The sequence below is a fragment of the Elgaria multicarinata genome, chromosome 4 (genome assembly GCF_023053635.1).
Source record: "Elgaria multicarinata webbii isolate HBS135686 ecotype San Diego chromosome 4, rElgMul1.1.pri, whole genome shotgun sequence".
NCBI lineage: Eukaryota > Metazoa > Chordata > Lepidosauria > Squamata > Anguidae > Elgaria > Elgaria multicarinata.
This window is the reverse complement of record NC_086174.1, coordinates 89,489,079-89,516,987: the sequence shown is the minus strand read 5'-3', so window position 1 is coordinate 89,516,987 and position 27,909 is coordinate 89,489,079. Positions and strand designations below refer to the sequence as shown.

At 39.9% G+C, this 27,909-nt stretch overlaps 1 protein-coding gene across 2 annotated transcripts; it reads left to right on the top strand.

Annotated features, from left to right (window-relative positions):
* The first annotated feature begins 892 nt into the window (after positions 1-892).
* KPNA5 (karyopherin subunit alpha 5) lies at positions 893-27,096 on the top strand. Of its 2 annotated transcripts, XM_063124743.1 has the most exons (14): positions 893-1,014; positions 4,376-4,509; positions 5,749-5,850; positions 5,932-6,031; positions 8,672-8,766; positions 10,088-10,219; positions 12,043-12,131; positions 12,531-12,630; positions 15,128-15,291; positions 18,037-18,115; positions 19,439-19,564; positions 19,714-19,841; positions 21,891-22,069; positions 23,605-27,096. In XM_063124743.1, exons 1-14 carry the CDS (start codon positions 1,011-1,013, stop codon positions 23,790-23,792), a joined length of 1,620 nt encoding a protein of 539 aa, XP_062980813.1. In that variant the 5' UTR covers positions 893-1,010; the 3' UTR covers positions 23,793-27,096. The 2 variants fall into 2 exon arrangements, with proteins under 2 accessions (XP_062980813.1, XP_062980814.1); XM_063124744.1 differs by lacking the exons at positions 18,037-18,115; positions 19,439-19,564; positions 19,714-19,841; positions 21,891-22,069; positions 23,605-27,096 and having other exon boundaries at positions 15,128-15,295.
* The last annotated feature ends 813 nt before the right edge of the window (positions 27,097-27,909 follow it).

Sequence of the window (27,909 nt, the reverse complement as noted above, 5' to 3'; positions counted from 1 at the left end):
GCAACTGAACGAATAAACAACAACAATGCACCGATCCCCAACCTGGTGCCTGTTCACACAACACACTAAGCCATGGTTAGGCCACTATTTCGTAGCAAATGGTTAATGAAGGTGTTTAAAACTGTGGTTATGTAGCCACCATGGTTAGGAATGGTTTACATGACATGCTAAGGAATGGTTCACATGCACACGAAGTCATAAAGTTTAGGTCAAAGTGTTTAACCACCATGGCTTAGTGTATTGTCTGAACAGGGTCATGTTGGACTATTATAACCTGGTTATGGGATTATGGAAATTGTAGTCAAACACGTCTGGAGGAGGGCGCCCAGTGGGGAAAAGCTGCACTAATGCTAACAGTCAAAAGACATTTTGCAGCTATTCCACCTTTTCCTCCTTAATTATTTGTAGAAAGAAAACCGATGGAAGAACCCGTGGAAAAACACGGGAGGGTTACAAGGAGTCTGAGGGTGCTTCCAAACGGAGGGCTCCCCGCGCTTTTCTTTCTTTCTTTCTTAAGGAAACGTATTGTGCTGTGAAGGACCAGCAACTGATCGAAGAAACAGCGATTGGGAAAATGGCTGATTTTCAGTGGTCCAAATTGTTCCCTTTCAGCCTTCCCCCCACGCACGAGAGTCCTATTTTTTTCTACTATGGGTGAGATAGCAACTTGGGGTGGGGGGTTGGCCCCCATGCGGCCGAATCCTGAGTTCAATTGCACGAATTTTCTACTGTAGCGGGTTTTCGGTGGTGAAGCGAACCACCCCATAACCGCCTCAGACCAGACGCTGGGCACTGCATATCGCTCTGCATTTTTCTTTCTCTATGGGCGCGCCGTGTGTAGACGTCCGGAGAGCCCGAGCCGGTTCAGATCATTCGCGATTCCGTGCGCGCGGGTGATGCTGGGAAGTGAGGAGGGAGCCGACTGAGTTTTCGGTGGGCTTGGAGCCGCCATCTTGAATTGCGAACCTGTCTATTCCGAGGGGGGAAAGCGGCGGCCAGGGTCGCCTCCAATGGGTGCGTGAGCGTGTCGGGGTGTGAAGTATTTGGGGTTGTTTCGGGGGTGCGTCGTTGCTCACGTTAATAGATTTTGGTTGGTGAGACTGGCCAGTAAGCCCAGTTAAGCCCATTCGAAGGTGGGCGTTTTGCATGTCTTTTTCGCCCTTCCCGGGCTCCGGAGTGCCTCCTCGGGGGTAGGGGGGAAGGGGGTCCTTTTTTGCACCCCCTCCTTTTTGCACGTTTCCCACGTACCTCTCCCTGACCCACAGGCTTAGTACAAGTGGGGAAAGCCGGTTGCGCACACCCCCTTCTTAATCTTTTTCGCTCTTGCGTTCTGGTGTAGGATGAGTCGGTACCCGGTGCATGTTTACTTGGGAGTAATCTGCAGTGAAATGGGTGTGACTCATCTCCGAGTAAACCATGCTTAAGGTCAGGCGGCGTGGTTAATAACTGATGTATGAATAACTGCCCTCCCTCCGCACTCCTTCCGATACAAGGTGATGCCGGTCCTCCTGGGAGGCGTGGAATTCACCGTCAATTTAGACCGGTATTCCCCTGATATGGGCGTTCTTCAGGGCTCTGAGCCTGACAGTGTTTGATTTGATTTGGATTTCTGTGAGCACGTAGACCCGGATAGGTTCTCATGGTGAACAACAGGAAAGACGACACTAACAGCGTGCAGCGGTCCTGCCTCCCGCAAGCAGAGCACTCAGCCAGCTTGTGAAGGGGAGTTATTTATTTTATTTATTTATTACATTTATATACTGCCCCATAGCTGAAGCTCTCTGGGCGGTTTACAAAAGTTAAAAGCAATGAACTGTAAGGCTATTTCTTCTTACACTGCTATTCTGTTGCTTCATAAATGATGCTAAGAAATGTATATGAAATGCAGCCCTTATCAAAGAGAGAAGGTGGAAGAGAGTGACTTTTAAATTGAATAAATCCTCTGCTCAGCACCAGTTTACATGTAGCACATGATCAGAGGTCTACAGTTTTTTGCTGCCCCCCCTCCCCACCATCTCCCCTTACCAGCATTTCGCAAGGGAAGGGTGAGCAGGGAGTATACCAGCTTGGGCACTCCTGTTTGAAGGTGCCCCACATACAAAGCAGTATTGGCACCCAGAGTCCCCCCTCCCTTTCCTATGGGAAGAGCAAGCAGAGGATAGGCACTGATGGCTACTGCTGTTTGAAAACACCCCTGAGTGTCTTTGGGCAGCAGCACCCCAGCTCACCCTTTCCCAAAGAAAAAGGGGGTGTGAATGCTGATGGGTGCTGTTGTCTGAAGACACCCTAGATACATTCAAACAGCAATATCCCACCATCCTTCCTGCTCATTTTTTCCTCTTTGGAGCAGAAAAGGGCAATAGGTGAGGGAGGTTGCAGATTTTGCCGAGTGTGTCCATTCGCCAAGGCTGATCAGGTGCCTTGGCTGGGCAACTGCCAAACAATTCCCAGCTTTCTCCCAAACTTTGAAGATTGTGGGGGAAATGATGCAACCGCCTGCTCATCTCTGCAGCATCAAAATTGGAAGTAAGTCTGGCTGCTTATCAGACTCACCAAAGGGTGATACTACACTTGCCTTGGTGAGTGGATTTGTTGAAGTCTGACCATGAGTTTTCCACATTTCCAGCTATATTCATCTAGCTTCTGCTATGCCTTGTAACAGCAGCTTGAAGTGAGAACGTTAGTGAGTGATGTATATATCTGTGAAAAGATTCCTGCTGTTTATTGCGTATCAGGCTGTTGTGAAAGATGCAGGAGCAGATCAGGCTGTTAAGAACATAAGTGCCACGCTGGATCAGACCGAGGGTCCATCTAGTCCAGCACTCTGTTCACAAGGTGGCCACCCAACTGTCAGCTAGGGACCAACAAAGCAGGACATGGTGTAACAGCACCCTTACACCCATGTTCTCCAGCAACTGGTGCATATAGGCGTATTGCCTCAGATACTGGAGGTAGCACATAGCCATTGATAGCTCCAGGAATTCATCCAGCCCCCTTTTAAAGCCATCCAAATTGGTGACTATCTCTGCTTTTTCTTTGAGTTCATTGGCAATCCTAACTAAATTTGATTCAATTGAAAAGCTATGAACGTTTCTAGATGATGCCCATCCACACAAAAAAGAACATGAACAATGTGCCACACCTCTTCAGGATTTGTCAACATCAGTCCAACCTTGTTTTTTAGCCAGTTGCTGAATGCAGCAGTTCTTTCTTCTTTGGGGCTTTGCAGTTCCTGCGACTGGTTTAATCTTGTTCTGTATTTTCTAGTGCTGTTAACAATCCTATGTTTTCTGGTGTTGCTGTCAGTTTTTATTATATTGTATTGTTTAATTATTGTTTTTAATATGTTGTATTGGATGTTAATATTGTTAAAATATTAAATCATGTGTATTTTTGAATGGAAAAGTGGCATTACATCATACAAATGTTTTAATATTTGTTTCTTTAGCCCTCCCATGCTTCTAAAAGGTTTTACTTTAAGGCAAACAGCTTGTATTACTTAGCAGTAAGACATAGTTTAATGAGACTTGCACCAAAGTATGCTTGTGTAGTATTGCACAGAAAAGTAGAAATACAGCTCAAGGATTGGGAGCGGGGTGGTGGTGGTGGAAATCCATATAATCTTTGGGACTGCAGTCCTATAGTCACTTAGCTGAGAGTAAGCCCCATTAAAAATGAGTCTTATGAGTAGGTCTGTACAGGATTGCACTGTAAGTATGTAATTAGAATTGCCATTATGCATCCATTCGTGTAAAGGATTTTTTGCAAAAATACAGGTATTCGGGTTATGGGTGCAGAGATATTGATTAAGGCAAAATACTAGTTCTCCAATTGCATAATGGTTATTGTGAGGTCAATCACAATAGGGACTGTAGAGGGCTGTGCAAATGGGAAGTGTCATGAAAATAAATAGTAATAATAATAGTGGAAGTGAAGAAGTATTTATATCTACCTAGAGATAAATTAATGAATAAGCATTTATATGCTCTTTCTTCTAAGAAAATAGGGGAAAGTTATTTTTCCCTGACACAGATGTCAACTTTGGATAAATTATAGGAAAAGCTGAATTAGATAGTGCCATGGTTAGCATGTTATAGCAGTAAAAGGGGATGATTGCCATCCGATCTGGATTTTAATCTTTTTGCAAAGCTTTATCTAATAATAGATTTTATCAGATATTACATGTATGACAGGCAGATGTTGCCTACATAAATATAAGAAGATGTGGGGTCTCTGTATGTGCTCTCAGTATACATTCATACATGATACCTAGGTTACTTCCTCTTGTTTCCTCAGACTGACTGGCAATCCAGAGAAGAAAATGTAATCAGCTCTAGGATTTGTTGTACAAATTCTTTTTTGCTCTTTTTCATAGATACCATGGCAAGCCCCGAGAAAGATCATTACCGAATGAAAAGTTATAAAAACAATGCCCTGAATCCCCAAGAAATGCGGCGACGAAGAGAAGAGGAAGGTATTCAGCTTCGGAAACAAAAAAGGGAAGAACAAGTAAGTCCTTAAAGATTCAGACTTCAATCCTATACTCAGTTACTGAGAGTAAGCTTCATTTAAATCAGTGAGCTTCACAGTAGACATATATAGGATAGGCTGTAGTTAAGGGTGCAGTCTTATCCGGATGCTTGTCATCCTCTGAACTTGGAGGCTGATGGGCACCCTATGCAGAGCAGGAGGAGTGTGGAGGTGATGGTCACCTGCACACTTCCCCAGCTCTGCATTTTCACTTGTCTAGCTTAGGCAACAGAGAGTGGGAGGGAAGGAGGCTAAGGCGGCTGGAGGATTGTTTGTAAGCAGGCCACCCCAGTCTCCTCGCCTCCCTGCCTTTTGGTGCACTTCTCCCCTCTCTGGGCTCGCATTTGTGAGCTCATAGAGGCAGCCCATGCAGTTCTCTCCACTGGGAGTGGGACGGGAGCTTAAACTCCTGGGTCCAAGGATGGAGCACTTTCTCTGACCTCAGATCCAGGAATTCAAAATATTTTATGACCCCTGAGACATTGTCTAGGGGACTTAGAATTGCGCTCCCCATTGTTCAATCCAGGTGAGCTGTTTGAGTGCCTGTATATGTGTGTCCATAGTCTGCTAAACCAAGAGGTGTTAATCAGCCAGTATAGCCATATGTTTTGTGATGTACTGTCATAATTATTTTTCCAGCCCGTAGAAAACATGTATTTGTTAATATATAAGTATTTTTTATTTGAGATGTAATTTACAGTAGGTGTTCTTCTGCTTATATATTGACCAGCCTTCCCCAACTTTGTGCCCTCCAGATGTATTGGACTATAACTCCCATCATCCCCAACTAAGCTGCTTGGGGCAGTAAGATTTGTAGTTCATCACATCTGGAGGTCCCCAGGTTGGGGAAGGCTGATATAGACTTGTGTTTACAGTAACAGGTTATATCATGTCTGTGTTTTGGTTTTTGCTTTGTATACTTTGTTTGTTTTTTAAAAAATGGATTTAGATGTGGTAGCACCCCGGTTGTGGAATGCCATTCCATTGGAGGCCTGATGCTGGCTTCATTTTGACACCAAGTTAAAAGTTTAGGAGCATATATTCATATATTAATTGATTTTTGTGTTTAAACAGCTAGAAAATGGAGTTGATCAAATGGGTTTTCAAAGAGAGAAACTAAGAAAAATAACGGTTACTTCTATAAGCCAATTTAAAACACAGCTCTTCCCCCCACCCCATCAAATATACAACTTATGAGTCCTTTCACTTTTTTTGTAGTTATTTAAACGCAGAAATGTTTCTTTACTGGGAAATGAAGAATCTATGCAAGAAAGTCCAATCCAGGATCCTGACGTGAGCTCTACCGTACCTATTCCTGAGGTAGATGACCCCAAACTGACTTAAAAGTATGTTTAAATGTGGCTAAAGTTTCAGTTAGTAATAATGACTTCTCATTTTTAGGAAGATGTAATTACATGTGATATGGTACAGATGGTTTTCTCAGAAGATCCTAACCAACAACTTGCAGCTACCCAGAGATTTAGAAAACTGCTTTCTAAAGGTAAGTCAGTACTGTGTTTTGTTTTCGTGGTTTTTTTAAATGGACATTGTAAATAATATTCCCTTTCATTCAACATTACATTGGAAAAAATATTTATTTTTAAAAAACAGCTTGTTGAACACTTTCATCTGCCTTTTCATTACATGAGTGATTGTATTCATTTAGATATAATGCTGAATGCCCCACAAAAAAACACTTTGAAAACAAGCAAACCAAAACAGCAACAGGACAGAAACTGTGCTAATCTATCTAGTGTTTATTAGGAAGCAACATGAAATTAACCGTTCTTTTGTTAGGTGCAGAGCCTCGTGTGGCGCAGAGCGGTAAAGCAGCAGTTTCTGCAGCTAAAACTCTCCCCACGGCCTGAGTTCGATCCCAGCGGAAGCTGGTTTCAGGCAGCCGGCTCGGGTCGACTCAGCCTTCCATCCTCCCGAGGTCGGTAAATGAGTACCCAGTTAGCTGGGGGAAAGGTAATAACGGCCGGGGAAGGCAACGGCAAACCACCCCGCTATAAGGCCTGCCAAGAAAACGTCAGCGAAAGCTGGCGTCCCTCCAAGAGTCAGTAATGACTCAGTGCTTGCACGAGAGGTTTCTTTCTTTTCCTTTGTTAGGTGCACTTTAGTTTGAGACACAAATGAGTGGCCTGTTGCTTTGGTAATTGTATTAACTGTATCTAAATTATTGTTTTTATAAAATGACCTATCAGCAAAAGTAATGTGAAACTCTGGTTTGGGAAGAAACCAAGTAATTGTTTGAGAATAATGTCGCATGTATCAAAACTGTATTATTCTCAGGATGTTTTGATTATTATAGTTGTTTTAAGGATAATTAGGATGCAATTCTATGCATGCTGGAATTGTAGGACTTTTTTCTGTCTAAACATGCATAGGATTTCTCCCTTAGTGCTTGCAAGGCATTGCTACTACTAAATCCCTTTGTTATAAAGGACTGTGTTGTACATTAGTTAAAATAATGTACAAATATGTAGGATGGGTCTTCTTCGTGGTTTATTCTTGGATTTTATGCATTAACAGGCAGATTAACTAAGGCTCCAATCCTATAGCTGTTTACGTGGGACTAACCCCATTGACTTCAATAGCATTTACTACTCAATCCCCATTTACCACCAGAGCTATTGTGGCGGCTTGTCTTGGAATCAAGGGGTGGATGCAGAAGGTGATCTAGCCGATGTTGAAGGGTTTCATCTAAAATAGTGGGATAGACTTGTTACTGACCGCCGCCACCCCCCACCCCCCCCGCAAAGTTACTAATCTGCAAAAATGTTGATTTCTCTGATGTTTTACTCGGGTTAAAAGCAGGCTAATTAAAAAAAACCCTTTCAGGCTGGAAATGCAGTGGAGTGGTGAAGGAGAAACGTAATGCTCTGTTTCGCCTTTAAACGTCTGCTGCATTTTCATACAGGCAATGGAGGAAGGGGCTTTACTTCTCTGTAGTCAGAACAGAAGCCAAGGGAGCTGGCAAAGGAGGGGCAGATAGAGCACTCTGTTCCTCCATCAGCCTGCTCATTCACATGGAGGAAATTCCACGCACTCGCATGGGTGGAATACAAGACTACCTCTTTCTTTTTGGCCTCAAAGCCATCATGGAGGACAGTTCTTGTGGGCTGCTTTCTTCCAACCATCCAGGTTCCTAGCCCCAGCTGTCTCAAATCTTATACCTGCATGCTGCTGTTAGTCCATGCCAGTTCTTGGAGTCCAGGGAAGCTGTGTTGGTGCCATTCTGAGACTTTAACTTACCCTGCAGAGGGCTTCAGGTTGTAGCCTTTCATACAATACATAGTTAAGTTGAGGAATTCAGTACCTCAACGCATCATAATGGCCAGTGGCTTATAGGCTTTTAAAAGAGGATTAGACAAATTCATGGAAGCTAGGTTTATCAGTGGCTTTTAGCCGTGATAGATAGATGGAGCCTCCATATTTAGAGGCAGCTTGTTGCTGAATGTTAGTATTGGCAGGAGGGGCCAAAATGGAGGAGAGCTGTTGCTTATGGGTTTCCTGGAGGCATTTATCTGGTCAGTAGGAGGATGCTGGACTAAACGGGTCTTTGGTCAGACTGAGGTGGTCTGTTATATTTTTTAACTCTCAGTATTTGCACACAGACAATGAGGTCTTCAATTAGATATATGATGATCACCTTTTGGTTGATTCATTATTTAATCAATCATTTTTTCTTTACATGAGCTAGTTAAGCCTAAATTATCTGTTACGTTTTTACCTTTCATCCAGGGAGCTCTTTGCAGTATTTTAATTTCACATCCCTATGAGCTAAGTTAGGCTGAGAGACAGAAGCCAGATCTACACCAAGCAGGATATGATGCTTTGAAAATGGTTTGTAAATGGTATATGGCATGTCCCAACGGTTGTCACTACTGTTATAAACCATTTTAAAGCAGTGGTGTAGATCCTGCCAGAGTGACTTGTCTAAGAAAACTCCGTGAGCTTTATAGTTTAATATGGATTTAAGCCTGGATGTCTTCATCTAAACCCAGTATTCTAGCAGCTGCACCACAGTAGCTCAGCTGCTGAGTTTTTTTCTGTATTTGCTCTCTTGATGTTTTCCCTGAACTGAACTTAGCTGTAACTTTTGTTTTCATCAGTCAAATTAACCTTTATTTTTCAGAACCTAATCCTCCAATAGACGAAGTAATACAAAAACCAGGAGTTGTGCAAAGATTTGTGAAATTTCTAGAAAATAATGACAATTGCACTCTTCAGGTGAGTTCACTTGAAAATATGTGCTAAGAATTGAAGAATGCATATCCTTAAACTGGGAGAAGGTGGGGTGTGGGTGTTTTTCTTCCGGTCTCAACAGTACAGAGAAAGTGGTGGTTGTTATTTTTAAAGTATATAGTTCCAAATTACATGGGTGCTCATCCATATCATTAGAATAACTTTTGTAATGGGAAAGCTGGGGGAGTTTGGGAGAAGAACAAGGCAGCATGGCCATAAAAGAGACACTACAAGAGTGAAGTCAAAGAGGGCTGCATCTCTGGAGGCTGCATTATGGATCAGGAAGTTAGACGTTGGTTTCTGCTTCTCATAAATGCTGTCAGTCCTCTCCTCTGTATTAGGAAAAGGTATCGTTTGTGGGAGAAAGATAATAACTTCTGTCCAAGTATATCAGTTAGGCAGCTTCATAGAAGCTCCCTGCCTCTTCAAACCACTAGGAACATGCCCCAATGTGCATAAGTTACAGGTACAGCAAAGACACATACATTTGTTAAAGCTTTATTAGATGCTCTAAGTCAGTGGTTCTCAACCTTCCTAATGCCGCGACCCTTTAATACAGTTCCTCATGTGGTGACCCCCAACCATAAAATTATTTTCGTTCTTCTCTGCACGACCCATTGTCATGGGCTGGTTTGCTAATGAAAATAATGCATAACAATAGCTTTAATAATACAAAAGATGATACATGACATAGTTCAGTCAATACAGTTTCCTAAGACCATCGGAAAGGGGTCCCGACCCACAGGTTGAGAACCGCTGCTCTAAGTGGTAGGTAAGTTGTGACTGTGTTAGAATGGGACTTTGGCTGCTAATCCTGCTGCCATAGTCATTCTTTGCTCCTTCCATATTTTCAGATGTAGGATCTTTCTACTTGAAATAAAATTTTATTCTATTTATTTTATATCTGTATCCCACCATTCTTTGAGGTGGGTTAGGCTGAGAGGAAGTGACTTACCCAAGGCTACCAGTGGAGCCTCATGGCTAAGCAGGGATCTCAAACTACTGCAGAGCAGTAGCCAATGGTACTCCTAAACGGAGTAGACCCATTGCAGTGAAGGGGCCTAGTCTGTGTAGAACTACCATTGGCTACTGCACTACATCTCCTCCATTGGAAATCCAGAACTCTGTATTCTCTTCAATAAGATCATTTGCAAAAAAGGATTAGCTAGACAGTGCATTATTTATTTATTGTAGTGAAATAAAATAATTATGAAATATTTTGATATGAAAGAAAAGCAAAGTACTTATAAAATACGCAGAAGCTATTGTACAGTGTTTTGTTTATCTAACTATTTTTGCCCTTTAGTTTGAAGCTGCATGGGCTCTTACAAATATAGCATCTGGAACATTTCTGCACACCAAAGTAGTAATTGAGACTGGAGCTGTTCCAATTTTTATTAAATTGTTGAATTCTGACCATGAAGATGTTCAAGAACAGGTAAGGGTTGTTTTGTTTTGTTTTGTTTTTAAAATCACTAGTAGTGCTAAAGTGTTGGGCTTCAAAGAGCTTCATGAAGAAAGAATGGTACAGACTTGTAAAAGAGGCTTATTACCAACACACTGTTCTGATCTGGTCATAATGCTAAACCATCCTTCTCTTTACTTGGTATGGCCATGAGGAAGAGATTGGAGGCTTCCAGTTCTGTTTTCAATTAACTGTGGTTTGTTGTTCCGTCCGAGCCTGGAACAGTGGTTAATCTTAACTATGGTTTAGGGAAACTAGTTTACAAATCTGGCTTGTTTTTTTAAAATCATAGTTCGAATTAGCCAATTTACCAGGTCTAGACATAAGTAACTGCTGTTTAAAACAGAAGTAAAGACTCTTATTTGTGCCAAAAGCCGAGGGAGCTCACAAGCTCAAGGCATAATGCTAAACCATGGTTGACTGAGTGTTGCATCCAAATGACACTATTGTATTTCCATATTTTAGGAAAATTATACCACGGTAGCCATATCCTGTTTGCAGTGTAATCTTTAGGCAGCGATCCAGTGCATGCTTAACTGGATGCAAACCTCATTGGAATCACTAGTACTGACTTCAGTGTAAATATTGGTTAGAATTGCATTATTAGGGTAGCAGTTGTCTTGGATTTTGACAAGCAATATTATTCCAGTTACTATTAGTGGCTGTGTATGTGTAGTCTAATTAAATATTATGTCTCATGTAGGCATGAAATATTTGAGGCTAAACCAACTGGTTCCCTCTTGACATCAGAGAGTGTGTATATATATATTCTTGTGGAGCTTGAGCCACTCTCAAGTGACACCTACTTCCTATAAAATAGGCACCTGCTGGGCCACCGTAATAATAATAATAATATATTTATTTATTTGTTACCCACTTCTCCCTCTGGATCGAGGTGGGGTACAACACAATTAAAAACAACATAAAATACATAAAACTAATTCAAACATTAAAACCAGTGCATCATTAAAAGCAGCACACCATTAAAAAAGGCATCTTAAAATTCAGCTGGGTAGGCCTGCCGGAAGAGATCAGTCTTTATGGCTTCCTTAAATTCTGGAAGACTGTTAAGTTGATGAATCTCTCCCGGCAAGCCATTCTACAAACTGGGAGCGGCAGAAGAAAAGGTCCTCTGGGTAATAGTTGTCAGCCTTGTTTTTGTTGGCTGAAGTAAATTCTTCCCAGAGGACCTGAGTGTGCAGGGCGGATTGTACGGGAGAAGGCGATCCCGCAGGTAGCCTGGACCCAAACCATGTAGGGCTTTAAAGGTGATAAACAACACTTTATACTTTGCCTGGAAACTAATTGGGAGCCAGTGAAGAGATTTTAAGACTGGTGTGATGTGGTCACCCCTAGGTGTACCGGTGACCAATATGATGTAATAAAGGTGCCTGACCATAGGTGCTACCCCTATGAAATCTCCATTGGTAAGCTACTGTTACCATAGCAGGAATTAGCACTGGCACATTAATTCTGTCAGTGATGGCTTTGATTCAGTCCTGGCAATTCAGCTGCAGCCTCTTCGTACTAGTGCTGCAGTTTTTCTGCCTTTCTGTTATGTCCTAATATCAGAACAGCTTTGAGGATTGGGCTGCAAATGTAAACTCTCAGGGTGGTGCTTTTCATGATTTCATTCAAGTGGAGTTCGTTTATGTAATATTTTATACCTCTTATATACTTTACAAAATGTGCTATCCTTGCTCTTAAGAACTGCAGTGTACAAGAGTTGCAGCTGAGCTGAATGAAGAGCTTTTTGGGAACATGTATGCATATTAATTTAACACTTTGTTTCTAAGGCAGTATGGGCTCTTGGTAATATTGCTGGAGACAATGCAGAATGCAGAGACTATGTGTTAAGCTGTGGAATACTTCCCCCACTCTTACAGTAAGTATTGATCACCTCTGACACTAAATAGAATTTTATGTAGCTTTAAATATTTGAAATATCTATGCCTAATCACTAATTATTAATGCTGTTAAGCATTAAGACTGCGGACCTATTCCCACTTACCTGGGGTTAATCCCCAGCAAATTCAATGTAACTTCAAAGTAGACATGTATAGTATTGTGCTGAGTTACACAGTTTAGATGCTGGCATACGGCCACAAACAGTTGCTTGCTATTTGAGTGTTTGATATTTTCAAGGGAGATAGAAGTAGTTATGGATAGAATTAATGTACATTTTTGTTTTGGAAAACAAATGATATCCATACATTAAAGTTGGGTCAGTCTTACATAAATGGGGGAAAATCTTTTTCAAATTAATGTCCATCTTTCTTGGCAGACTCCTAACGCATTCTAACAGACTTACAACAACTAGAAATGCAGTTTGGGCACTTTCAAACCTATGTAGAGGCAAGAATCCACCTCCAGATTTCAGTAAGGTAGGTTCCACATTTCACTTGACAAAGACGATCAAAACCATACATTGTTTTGATACAATATGTATTCTCCTACAATGCCAACCTTTTTGGAATCTCAGTTGTTGGGTTTTCCCCCCAGTCAGATAGTTTATTTGGTTTTACAGTGAAATTAAATATTTACATTACATTCACATTTCCCTGATTTATGTACTTTCAAAGTAGCAAATTATCAAAACAGCGTTGATGTTTGGTGTTGAATAGTAGGCAGTGAGGATGCCTAATACGAAGGCTGTTCAGCCAAAAAAGTCATTTAGGGTGCAATCCTATGCATATTTAGATAGGAAAAAAGTCCTAAAACTCCAGCATGCCCCAGCCAGTCATGCTAGCTGGGTATGCTGGGAGTCACAGGACTTTTTTTTCCTTTCTAAACATGCGTAGGATTGCTCTTTAATGAGCTACAGTTGAAGTCTCCTGAGAAGGTGGAGTATAAATCCATTAAATTATTAAATAAAAATTAAATTCAAATTTTGTGTCTGTGCAGTTACTTTGAATGTTTAAGGCACAGAATATCTATTCTGTAATACTTTAAGGCTGTTCACTTCGTTCTATGTATGTAAGAAAAATCAGGTTTGCTTACAACTACGTGCCCTGGAATCTCCATAAATCTTATTTAGGCTTAAACTTTAGTCACTAAAATTGCTGGGACTAAGGCTGCAATCTTAAGGACATTTACATGAGGTTAAGTCTACCAATGGCCTTACTCTCCTCATACATACAGCCTCTCTAAGAACAACTTACTGATTCGTAAGGTGGGGCCTGGTCCCATGATGTAACCCCTTCTTCATTCACATACATATCACTATCCCCTGGCTGTCTGATATTCCCCATTAATCTCTTGTGGGGTGATTCCAGACAGCATCAGTCCCAGTGACCTAACAGCACTCAGTGTTGCACCCTCCCACATTATCCTGTCTAGGCTGTGCATTTTCTAGATAGTGTAATGCACTGTAGTGTAATGCACAGGCCTATATATAGATAATCTACCTGCCATAAAGGTTGTTTGAAATATTTTAAGCTTCTGAGAAGCCCCAGATCCAGGTTTGAAGTGGAATACCTCTCCAGTCAGCCTTCCTCTTAAATACCATGCACCTGTTGCCTGCGCTGAGGGCTTCTTTAGACTTCCTGGAGCCCGGGAGAGCCTGTTCACTTGCCTCTCTGATTTGTGGGGCCTGGACACAAGGCTAGCAGACTGCTGCACTCTGCAGTTCTAGCCACCACAAATGCACTGTTTAGTTAAAACAATGGGTCTGTTCAAACGACACTTCAGGCTCTGTGGTTAGCATTAAACACAAGCCATGCTGTCACACACTACACTTTTAAGCCATGATTAGAGTCACTAACCCTGTCGCAGACTGTGGTTAGCCAAATGTATCGCACTAGACACCTTAAACCTGCTGCTTAACCAAAAGCTTTAAACAGCAGGGTTTAAGAAAGGCTTCAACTGAAGTCAGCAACTGCTTTGTCTTTAATACCCACAGAGACTGGCTAAGCACTGCATCATATAAAAGGCACAGCAATGGCATCCTCTCACATTTCCTTCTTTCAACAGGCTATTTCTCTGCTACAGTAGCCTCTGTCTTAGTGGAAGCAGGCCTCCAATCTAATGTCTGCCTAGGTCCCAGGTCCACCCTTCTTGAAGAGGGCAGACTATAGAAGTCTGGACCAGTCCATAACATATAAATCCTCTCAGATGTTATTTTTTATTTATGTGCTCATTCTAGTTCTGGCGGAGCAAGTTAGTATATCACATCAGGCTGAAACATTATTCTGAATGAGTAACCTGATTTAGAAAGAAAAAAATTAAAGACATTTTGTGGGTGTATTTTAATTCAGATTAACAAAAGGCTTTCAGATAATGGCTCAGGTTTTGTTCCAGTTTAGAAAGACATAAAGTACAGTTTGGGTTTTGTTCAGACTCCGTTTGACCTCTACTGCACATTTAGTCTACAGTCCATTTACTCAAGGATACTCCAGTCGACATTAGTGTGGCTGCTGTAGAATAAATAGATTGTGGATTTAACTAAAAACTTTCCTTTTTTCTAAAGCTTTTAAAACTTGATTTTGTTCTGACTTTTATACTGTTAGTTTTACTCTACCCTGTGCCTGTTTGGTGCATTCTCTTCCCCTTCTTATTGTTTTATTATGATTCTGTTAGATTGTAAGCCTATGCGGCAGGGTTTTGCTATTTTATTGTTTTACTCTGTACAGCACCATGTACACTGATGGTGCTATATAAATAAATAATAATAATAATATGCATCATCCCAAAGAGCAGGGAGGCAAACTCAAGTTTTTTTTATTACAACCTAAGACATATACAGTATTTAAAAATATATATAATGACATTAAGATAATTTAACACTTATTGGTTTCAGCTCTTTAGAAGAATGCTTGCAATAGATACTAAATTTCTAAGAAGAGGAAATACTGATCATGACTCTTTTTTTAAACTCTTAAGGTTCGTCCTTGCTTAGGTGTTCTGTCAAGACTGTTGTTTAGCAGCGACCCAGATGTATTAGCAGATGCTTGCTGGGCCCTCTCTTACCTTTCAGATGGGCCGAATGATAAAATCCAAGCAGTTATTGATTCTGGAGTCTGCCGAAGATTAGTAGAACTTCTTATGTAAGTCCCTTTTAATCAAATAATAATTGTATTGGAAAACTGCTGTGAAAGGTATCAAACCAGTGGAGCTGTTTGCATATAATGGTGGCAAACCTTGGGTTAATTACGCTATAATTTGTGATGACACATGCTGGGTCCATTCTGCAGCCTTCAATATTCAACTGTGACATCCACACCCGACGCTATATGTTAATTGGGGGTTAAACAACCCACACTTTACCCAACTACTAATTGTAGGTTAACAGTGGGATGTTTAACCCATAATTAACCCATAGTGTCCAGGTTTGGACATCATGTCAGCCCAGCAAGGGATTGAATATTCAAAATGGCTGAAAAATGCGACAGAACACACTGTGGCAAATTGTGGGTTAATTAATGGCATGTGGCGGATTTGCCACCATTATGTGTGAAGTGGGTCACTATGTCAGCCTCTCTGCACCCCAATACAGCAGAAATCTCCTCTGTCTGATGACAATTTTCTTCCTGCACCCCAACCTCTCTGTAGTGATAGTGTAGCAACTATTTTTTCTGCCTTTATTTTTTTCCATATTTTTGGCCTTTCCTATCTTAAATATTCCATGACTCAGCAGGAACTCCATCCAAAGGCTAAGGCGCAAGCTTGTGGATAAATGACAGGCATTTAGCCAGTTTAACTTATTTCCTCTGTTAAAATCAGTTGGACTATATATTATAAACAAGCTGGATCTACAAGAAAATTCTGCAAGATGGGGTGCCCCCCTTTTCAGTATTCCAGACAGACATTCTTTTGAGATACTGTGTTCCATTTCCCCTCCATGCTGGTTTTCTTTCCTGCTCTCTCCCTCTCTGTTCTCAGTAGCCCCATTTTAGCTGCATCACTGTCATAGTTCCTTGTTCACTATTAGTATATATGATTATAAGCCAGGAAGTTGGTGTTTTAGCCCTTGGATTCAATTTTCTATTCTTGTCTATGTCTCATGAGACATGAATGATGTGATATGACCAGACAGATTAATATATTTTTTGGTCTGAAGATAACATTGAGAATAATTTAATTTGCTCTGTGTTAAAAACACATGCTAACTAGATTTCCTCAAATTATTGTAAGTGCCAGTCACACTAAAGATTGAGATTGCTAGTTGGAAGGGGTCTGTCTCATACTCTAGGATGAAACAAAGCTTAGAAGGTGAATCTTCATCCTGTTTAAACCCAGTGGGAAGGTTTCAGACTTGCAGGATCTACTTCGTTCTTTTAGTAGAGCCCTGAGATCCACTAGCCAGAGCCAGGTGCATTATAGTGGCTCAGGCAGGCGAACATACACTAAGAATGAACGAACAGAATGCCTGTGGAGACATGCTGGTGCCTAAAATTAGCAATCAGTACCAGAAACCAACTTACAAGTACTATCATACAAAAATCTATTTCTCCCACACACATTCTTTTTCTGCAACTACATTTAGCAAGGGAGGGGAGCTTTTTAGTTGCCATTGTTAAATAATTAAACAACTTGGGACCAGGATACCTGAGAGAGCGCCTCCTCCCTTACCAACCTGCCCGGTCACTGAGGTCATCCGAGGGCCTGCTCCTGGTGGTTCCACATAGATCCATCCTCTGATTGGAATCCACCAGGGGAAGAGCCTTCAGTGTGGTGGCGCCCCTCCTGTGGAATTCCCTGCCTCGGAGATCAGGCAGGCGCCAACCTTGTACTCCTTTTGGCGCCTCCTGAAAACATCTTTATTCCAAGAAGCCTTTCTCTAACATGCAGCCTTGGATTACTGTTATTGCTTCTTTTAAATTTTGTTTAACTGTTTTTATTCTGTTTTTATTTTCATTTTACCTTGTACACCGCTCCGAAATTTTTCAATGGGGAGCGGTATATAAATATTCTAAATAAATAAATAATTAGGAGTTAGGAACCCAGCCGATCTACCAGAGTCACCCCAAAGATCTACTGATAGGTCCCAGTTCACCTTCTGCACACCCCTGCAATACCGTACACAAAATAGCCTTTTCCGTCTGTCATGTTGCCTTGCTGATAACAAATTCCAGCAATTTAATCACAAGTGCCATGACTTAATAATTTAGATTGCATATGAAAAAAAAAGCTTTCCTTGCACTGTTTTGGTTTATTTAGCATGCACCTCAGAATTTCTGTACACAAGTAAAACTTCAGTTTTTTTGGTGTTTACTCATGAGTAGGTCTGATGGTAAGTCAGGCAGAGGCCTACCACTGAAAACATAGCATTTCTCAGGTCATGGATGTAATTGGCTGTGTTTTTATCAAATCTGTCAGCTGGAAAGGGCTGCATTTCCAGCAGCACACAAGAACTATCCTAGCCAGCAGAACTGATATTTCCACAATCTGTTCAGACATTGCAGGAAACTTTGTAGGGAAGTAATATCCCTCTTTCAAGGAATATGCTTGCTTCTCTTACAGCCAATCCAGACAAGCCGCTATCGCTCACTGCAGTCCCACTCTCCAATATGGGGATAATAATATCAACCTATCTTTCAGAATTGTAGTGAGATAATATATGTGAAGTGCTTTGAACACTTCAGATATGATACATAAGTGCTTAGTAGTAATATTCACAAACCCATGTAAAGCGTTATGTTGCATGAAGAACCATGCAGTTGTTTTATTTATTTATTTCATTTTTGTACCGCCCAATAGCCGAAGCTCTCTGGGCAGTTCATGTGTTAAGGCTTTCCATCCTTAACACGTGGTTTTAACCTCAAATGTGCTTATTCTTCTATTTCCTCTAGGCACAATGACTACAAGGTGGTATCTCCTGCATTAAGAGCAGTTGGAAATATTGTAACTGGTGATGATATTCAGACACAGGTAAGTGGAACCATTTAACTTGCAAAACTACAATGATCTAATGGTTTATTTTGACGGATTGTTTTTAGAGATTGATAGCACCATTATGCATTGTTATTATATTGCAACTTAAAAGCGTCAGACATAGCATCACCTATGATTGAACCTGATTCCAGTATTTGTATTATCCAGCCTTGTGTATAGTTGAGAAGAGATCTACCTGCCTTGTTACACCTGAAGGGATAATTCTGAAGCTATCAAAAGGGCTTTTTTCTTTCCAGCAACAGTAATAAATGCTGTGCAGTAGTATTTTCCTCCTTTGCTGAGTTTGAAATTAAATGACAGCAAATGAATTATACAGTTGAATGGCAATGTTACTGTGGCTGAAGCCAGTCCCTCAACATTCTGAGGGTCTGGCTGTCCTTAAAATAGCCATGGCAGTTCAGTGGCTAAGTATAAATTAAGATGGCTTTGGCACCTAAACAAAACATAAAGATTCAAGTGTAGTGGAAGATTTCTCAACATCATTAGGGTGCATAGGATAACTCCTATCCTTGGGCTTCCCACTCTCATACTGCCTGAATCTTTGGCAGCGTTTTAAAGCTAGAACTTTCTTTTGTATCTTTAGCAAGTTGCCCAATCTGTATTTTTTTTCACAATTCAACTACTCCCCCCACATTTCTTCTACTTCAGAATTTTGGTAAGAATAAATAATAATTTTCAGTTCATATTTCTAACCTTATTTGGGGTATCTTGAGAGCACAGTTTAGCATCCAGAATGTGTCTTCTGTTCTCCACAGGGCTGTTTATAATTAGCTATGCAAGAGAGGTGAAATTAAATCCAGAGGTGATGAATATGCATAATGGGAAGCATGAGAATAGCTATAGAACCTACCTATTATAGCACTGTGCAGACTCTGCCTTCATGGCTTACAGAACAAGGCTAGAGTTATTTTCCTTTCACTCACCGCTGTTTGGATGCAACCCTTTGAATTTAGGCAGCCATTTAACACCTTCATATTTTAAATTATGTACTTCTTGTGTTAGAGCTGAAACCCCAGCTCTGCTTTTGCTTTATATTATGCATGTGTATTTCTTCCTACACCTCCATATTAATCTTTTTTGGGGGGTGGGGGGGGTGGAATCCAATACAGAACTTCTGTTTTCCAAAGCATAAAATTGTGTCTTATTCTTGCATAGACATTGAAAATAATACTATAATATCTGTAAATAGTACTGAGATAGTAACTGTGCATGTGAATGTTATATTTATTTCAGCTATATGGACTGTATTTTTATTTTACATTGTTTAGGCAGAACTTTTCATCTTTCAAATTATTTTAGGTAATTCTAAATTGCTCTGCATTACCCTGTCTCTTACATTTGCTGAGTAGTCCCAAGGAATCTATTCGGAAAGAAGCATGCTGGACAGTTTCTAATATTACTGCAGGAAACAGAGCTCAGATTCAGGTAATATACTTAAGTCTTCCTGTTCTGTATAGTTCAGTATTGATCTACATAATATTGGCCTTTATTTAACTGTTACTCCATCTGTTCTTGTTTACTGGTTGGCTTGTTGACTTAAGTTAGACTTCAGTTTTCCACATTTCTCCCCCTAGGCTGTTATAGATGCAAATATATTTCCAGTATTGATTGAAATTCTTCAGAAAGCTGAATTTCGGACTATAAAGGAAGCAGCATGGGCGATCACTAATGCAACATCAGGAGGAACTCCTGAACAGATTAGGTAATGGATTACAATTGATTCAAAGTAATGAAAATATTAAAATAACCTTTTTTAATTTATTAAGCAGTTGTATGACACCATGAATTCTTTTTCTTAATTTCTAGTACTTAAAATGACTAAGTTTATTATTTATATTCTTTTCTGTATCAATACAATCAAAGTGATTTACAATGTAAAAATCAATTCTATGACTTCACAATTAAAATATTGTTTAAAACACAAAGTAAATAAGGCAGTAAAATAAAATAGTGATAAACAGTGTATCTGATTTAGTTATCTCTGAGCATCCTGTCAGTAGACATTAAAGGCCTGCTGGGGGGTGGGGGGACACATTTTCAAGGTGTGTCTAAAAACAGGAGGCAGCCAGAGCATTTTCACCAGGGAGAGCATCACAGGGAAGGCAGTTTTGGTGCCATCCATCACCAGGAAGGTCGGTTGCTTGTACTTATCTCTCTTATTTCTTACAAAGACAGAACAGAGGACAAGCCTCTACTCTTGATCTTGGAGCTTGTGCAGGTTTTCAAAGGAGAAGACAGTTTTTGAGTGTGCTAGGCCATTTAGGATCTGATCCTATGCATGGAGAGAGAGAGAGAAAGTCCTACAGCAGCATGGCTGGTTGGGAAATGCTGGGAGTTGTAGGACTTTTTTCCATCTCAACATGCATAGGATTGCCCCTTTAAAGTTTTAAAGGTCAATACCAGGGGTTTAAATTGATCCCAGGAATAAACAGCCAATGTAGTTGGTAAGGGATTGGATTTATAGGCTGTGACTGTCAAGCTCCAACCAACAATGTGGGAATTGTTTTCTGGAGCAATACTTTCTATCCTGTTTTAAAGGAAACTCAACAGAGGGGAGAATGGGACTAGTCCAGCCAAGGGGTAACTAGGGTGTGAATGACTAATAGCAAGTGCTTCTCAAGGAAAGGGCTCAGCTGGCAAGCCAGTCAAAGCTGGTAAAAAAAATCTCATAGATGCATTGAGATTCCATAGACTTAAAACAGTAGGCTGTAACACATAGCTCAATGTGTTTTAGATATGTGCATGCATTAGGATTTGTAAAACTCATGAATGAATTTGTGGTTCAGCGCAAGTAGCTGCTGAGGATCAAATAGGCCAAAAAAAGAACAAGAGAGAGAGAGAAAGAGAGAGAGAGATGGCAGGTGAATGCAGAGGTGGGCTTTCTGTCTTTCACACTTTTAAGGAAAAACTAGCTGCTGTACTCAGCACCTGGCTGCCAGTTGCTTTAAAAAATCTTTTAAGAATGGTGCTGGGAACCTTGCTATGCAGTGTGGTTCCCAGTGACATATGGCCCCCCTGAGCACTTCCCCTCTCCACGCCACTATGATATATAGCAGTATGGCATCGTCTCACGAAGGGATCCCTGATTGGCTAGGACTATGCAGTGAGTGAGAAGACAAAATGGCACTGGAGAAGGAGCAGAGAGGGAAAACCCTATCAGTGTGAACAGCCACTAAAGAAAGAAAAACAAAAAAAACAAAAAAATGTATGTTTGGGAGCAGGATCCCACTTTTCTCCTCAAATTTTCGTGAACAATTATTTAGCAAAGCATCTATCTTCACAAGAAATGGGAACACACTTCTAAATTTCTCATGTCTGGCACGGTTGACTCACATTGGGCATTGTTCAGCTGTTAGTTGTTTCATGTTAATAGAACTCACACCTCCATTGCTGAACTACTACAGAAAAGTGTGAACACATAATTTCTAAATAATAAAAAAAGAGATTGATTGATCAATGTATACATCTTTATGGCCAAGCCTGTGCATAGGAAAGGGAAAACTGTGTTTACCAAATAATTCAGATTAAATACAAGAGTACTTGAGTTACATTGTTGAGATTAATATTGGTTTGTTTACTGTTGTATATGCTCCATTAACTATACAAGGTGTATATGTAATAATGAATTGGGGACAAAATGGTGTTCTCGATTTGTGAAAGCATTCTCAAAAGTCAGTCTTGGAACAACAAAAACATGTGCTGATCTGCGTTTCCCCCTCTCCCCCTCTTCTTTGCTTCTACTGTATCAAAGTTACTTAGTGGCATTAGGTTGTACCAAGCCTCTCTGTGATCTTCTGACTGTGATGGATTCTAAAATAGTCCAGGTGGCCTTGAATGGACTTGAAAACATTCTACGACATGGAGAGCAAGAATCCAAGCAAAGTGGAATTGGTGTTAATCCTTACTGTGCCCGTATAGAGGAAGCATATGGTAAGAAATTGAGGTATTAGTACTACAGCCAAATTACCAATATGGACATGCTTCCACTAAAAAATTAAGTTATCTCTGTAGTGCTGAAATCATTGGGCAGTCACCAGTCCATAACAAGCAGACTCTGAGCAATCTAGCTAAAGTCAGTGGGATTATTTTGTAAAAATATCAGAAATGTATTTAGAAGTGTGAATTATTAATTTGATTGATTGGGCTGTTTAGGGCCTTAAAAATCAACACAAGCACTTTGAATCAGGCCTGGGAAGTGACTGGTAACCAGCACTGTTGTCACAGCACTGGAGTAATATGTTCAAAACAGCCAGTCTCAGAAAGCAGCCTCACTGCTCTGTTCTGCACTAACTGAAGTTCCTGAACCATCTTCAGAGCTAGTCCCATGTAAAACACATTGCAATAATCCAGGTAGGAGGTTACCAGTGCATAGACAGGCTCTCTCTGTCCAGGGAGGGTTGTAGCTGGTATATCAGCCCTGGTAAAAAGCACTTTGTGCCACTGAAATCACCTGGGCCTCAGGTGATAGAGATGGATCTATAAGTACCCCTAAACTACAAACTTGCTCCTTCTGGGGGAGTGCAACCCCATTTAGAGCAGATTGAATGCCACTTAACTGGAAAGATGAAGCACCTACTAACAGAAGTTTTGTCTTATCTGGATTGAATCTCAATTTATTGCTCATCATCCAGTCCAGGATAGTCCCTGCCTCACCTGAATTTGATGAAAAGGAGAGGTAGAGTTGGTGGGTGATGTACCTCCCTCCCAGTGGTTTCATGTAGATGTTAAAAAGCATGAGGGACAAAACAGAGTCCTGAGAGATGCCGCAACGGAATTTCCATAAGGCAAAAATGAAGTCATCCAACACCACCTTCCGGAAGCAGCCATACAAGTAGGAATGGCACCACTATAAAACTGACTCCCAATTCAGACAGTCTTCCCAGAAGGATATCATGGTCGATGGTTTCAAAAGCTGCTGAGAGGTCTAGGAGAACCAACAGGGATGCACTCAACTGTCTTTCTCCCAGCAGAGGTCATCCCACAGGGCGACCAAAGCAATTTCCACCCCAAAACCAGGCCCAAACCCCATTTAGAATGGGTCCTGGTAATCAGCAGCATCCAGAAATGCCTGAAGTTGGCCAAAACCCACCCTTTCAGTCACTATGCCCATAAATGGAATATTGGCCACTGGTTTAAAATTAAGTTCCTCTGGATCCAGCCCAGGCTTCTTCAGAAGAAGTTGAACCACTGCCTTATTTTAAAGAGATTGGTAGTCGGCCATCTCTCAGGGAAACATTGATAACGTCCTAGATCCAGGTCCTCAACCCAAATCTATTGGCTGTAATCAGCCAAGAAGGGGAGGGATCAAGAGCACACATGGTCAGACGGACAGATTTCTCCCTGTCGCCTATGCACATGGTTGTTTTTTTTATGTATTAAATTAAGGGCAGTTTATTGAGTTAGTAATTGTTTTGTATTGAATAAAATATATAGATCTTGAATTGCATGTATTCTCTTAAATTCAGGACTAGATAAAATTGAAATTCTTCAAAGTCATGAAAACCAGGAGATCTACCAAAAAGCGTTTGATCTTATTGAACATTATTTTGGTGTGGAAGAGGAGGATGCAAATATTGTACCACAAGTGGATGAAAGTGAGCAGCAATTTCTGTTTCAGCAACAGGAAGCTCCAATGGAGGGATTCCAGTTGTAAATATTCAGAGAAATGTAAAATCACTAGTACATCATGGTGGTGCCCTCCACTTGCTGGCCAAAGTCAGGAAAGGTGAGAATGATTTGCTGAAGACAGATGAAGAAGCAGCTCATGCACTTACGTGTTCCATTATTTTTATACGTGTGTGTTTCCATTGTCTTGTGTCCAGAAATAGCAATTAAACAGAACTAAACATGTTATGAGGCTTGAATGCTGATCTCAGTAAAACATCAGATACTGATACCAAATTTTTCAAGCACCTGCTAAAAATGCATTATCGTGCATAAACAGCTGTTGATATTTTGAATTCTGGCAGTAGGGTTCACGTGCCCAATTGATACTAAATCTACCTCTTTACATTGGAGCAAAAACAATGTTTCAGAACTAAAGTGTGACATATAAGCTCCTAGTAAAAGCTAAACTTAGAATGTGAAAATTATTTATTGAAATAGTGAAAATATAGTTTTATGCGTGATACTTTGCGATAAACTGGTGAAATATATTTATATTTAAAAACATAACACTTATTGGAGTGCACTGCTGGTTACATGATTTAACATTAAAATATAGCAAAAAATGTTTTTCTGCTGTTTGAAAAGAGATGGTAGCTAGTTTCAGTTTGTATTTTATATAGGCCTTGCTGCCTAGCCATGTCAGGAAAGTTCCCTCTCCTTTCTTACATTTGTTCAGTGGTATTGCAACTAGAGTTGCGAATTTATTTATTTTTTTTACTGGCTACTGTAGGTGTACCTTTAGCAGCAGGTTGATGTGCAGCAGGATAATAATGTTCATCTTCATGCTGTGAAAAGCATGGAGTGCTTTCCATCTCTTGGTTTTTAGCCCATCAAATTGCTGTTCAAGCAAGTGCAGCTGTGTTTTCTGTTCAGTAAACAGACCTGATTATGAATTCAGGGGGAAGGGATTATTTATACTTACCTTATAATATGTTCTGGATTCTTGTGAAGGTGAGGGAAGCTTTCTATAGATACAGACTAGAGATTGTGAATAGAAATCTACATGTTTAACTTAAATGCTACCAAAGTGTGTAAAACCGCAATATTCCTTTTCTTGAAACACTGATTACCTTTTTATTTACACACAGTCGATGTATTGTGTTTGACCAAATACACTAATGCATAACCTTTGATTACCCGTGTCCCCCCTTTTTTTTTTTTTGCAAGGTTAGTTCATTTTTAAAACAACACTTTGATTTGAACAGGCCACCAAAAGTATTTCTTGTTACGACTTTGTAGTAATGCTGCATTTGGAAAATACATTTTCCAGATAATTGAAGGAAAAGGAAAATGGTTTTGTTGTAAATACTAGTAGGTGCTTGAGTATGGACATTTCTCTGGCAATGTATGCAAAATATTTAAAACTATGTAATACCAGGCAATTTTTAAAAAACTAAAATGAGAACCTGAGGCCAATTTTGTTGCAGGATTTGAATCCGTATAGTTTCCCCCTGTATAGCACAATTAAAGTATTCTGAATAATTTTGCTTATCAGAAATGTCCTGACCTATGTGATGTTTTTTCAAAGTTGTGTATAATTGCAGTTGATTGCCTTTTTATAGTATTGTGTAACTTTAAAAATCAATGCACTCCAAATTTATCTGTATCTTATATCTGCCAACAAATCCAAACTTTAAAGTTGAAACCCTGATCATTCAATCATATTTCCAATCCTGTGAATGCTCTATGCAAGGACCTGCCATAGCAAGGCTGCAAAGAGGTTGTGTGGAGAAAAAAAGCCATGGCTGGCAATGTGGTTGTGCATACTGCATAGCTGTTGATAAAATGTTCATTTTTGTCCAATGTCAGGTCAGTACTTTAAGGGATTTCTGAATGAAACCACTTGGAGTGCTTATCAGATGTTAGGCAGGTCAGGAGCAAGAAGAGTGCCCACATTCAGGTACTTCCTGCTCTAACCTTACCAAAGTGGAGACTGAGAGACATCTGTTCAGCCTCAGTTGTGAAAACTGGTAGTGTGAAACAGACAGCCTTCTACTATGTACATGGATCATTGCAGCGTGGCCAATACTGAAGTATAAGTGAATGAAGTGCAGCCTCACTTGTATACCTGCTGGAATTCAAATGTACCTTAAAGTAAAAGAGTGCATAATAGTGCTGTTAGCTCTGATTTCTGTTGCTTTGAGCAGATAACGCCCAGTGTTAAGAGTGAATTTGTCCCCTTACTAATAATTTTAGTTTGGAATTTTGGTGTTTGAGTGTTCTGTATCATTCATTCCAAGTACAGGTTAATGAAAATGGTCAATGAAAATTGAATTGATCAGAATTATTCTATTATGTAAACAAACAAAGATCTAGGTTGACAGGGTATTCCATTATTTTGTTGTATATATAAAAAAACCTACCAGTTGTGCCTGCTCTTAATTTGATAATTTAGTAGATGCTGTCATCTAAACATTTTCATCTGAACCAAATCCAAGACTATGTACAAATCTTAGAAGAAATAAAAAGAGGTAAACACATTTAAAATGCATCTAATTGTTTTGAAAGGATATCTTCATCTGGTGAATATCATGACTATGAAAATTTCAGAATGGTCATGTTGCTGAGGGTGTAATATTGTGGTTTTGAACTTTTAAATATCAATATTTGGTTTACCACCGAATTCTTACACTTCAGACTGAAAAGCCTTGCATGTTTATATAGTGAGGTTCCAGGTTTTACCCTTTTAGTAAAACAGGTATGAGTGGCACCTGCAGTCTGTACAGGGTTCTAGAACAAAGTAACCAAAATTAAGTTGTAAATTGTTTTGAGATAGCTTTCCGCCTATTTAAATTATACAAGTTCAGTGTTTCCTTAGTACAGATTGTGAGACTCTCACATAATTGCCTGAATTTGACATGACTTTTTAATCTATGCAACCATGCCAAGTATGTATTTCAGATACAAAGCTATCATGGGCTTTCATTCCAACAGGTTTACATTATTAAATGGGCTAATGTCTTAAAATAAAATTACGATTTTAACACATTATCTCAGTTGCATTTATTTACTTAAGCCTTATTTATCATCTTTTTTTTTTTTGGTATTACTTTAAATTCTCAAATTTATTTGGAAAATTAAAATGCCTATTATAAAACTAGGAAGATTGAGATCTATAACAATTCTTCTTGCTCATTCTTGTTACTGTATTTTCAAATGATCATCTGTAATTTGTTGCATCTGTAAACGCAAACTGGAGGCTCTAACTGAACAAACTTACAAATATGGACAGTATGCAATATTAGGGAATGTTACTACAATACAAGACTAATAAAGGTATTTTACAAAAACATAGCATGTCTTAAATTAGTACCAGATTTTTTTTCCAAAAGTAAAAACTTTTTTTAGAAGGTTATACAAACTATGTTGGGAATTGGTAATGGAAGAGTTACAGCCCAATCCTGTGCTTACTTTACTCAGAAAGAAGTTCAACCATGTTTATTAGTTGCAGGTAGGTGTGCACATGATTACAGTTGTTAAATCTGCAGTTTAACAATTCATCTCAGGGTTGGTAGTTTTTTTGTCGTTGAAAAATAGTTTTATGACATTGTTATCAATTCTACAAAAAAATTTAAGCGAGAAAAAATACAATATAGGGCCCATCCTCCAACAAAGCTTAAAAGCATCTAACAGTGTTGCACATGAGTACACTAGTATTTCTTGAAAATATTCTCCACACAACGCTATAACTAAAGATTGAGGAACTCTGTACACAGGAGGTTTGAATCCAACCACAGTTCCCAGCAAATATATCAATTTATATTTCCATGTTTTACAAATCTGTGGAGCACATTTCGGTAAGAGGAAGGAAAGAAGTCCCTTCAGCAAGAACTCATATCATTTGACTTGTCAGACTTTCTCTTACTAATAGCGATAAACTAAATTACGTCCATTTTCTTTTAATTTACAGAGCTAATGGATTAAGTGTGGGAAGGCCTATAGTGGCCACATTTAGAAGACGCTTTAACCATGGTGGTTAAGCCAGAAAGCCCTGCCGTGTTCAGAAGACACCTTAAACCACGGCTTTAACCATGGTGACTAAAGCAAAAAAGCCTTATTCACCATGGATAAAGCCATGGTTTAAGGCGATTTCTGAACGGGGC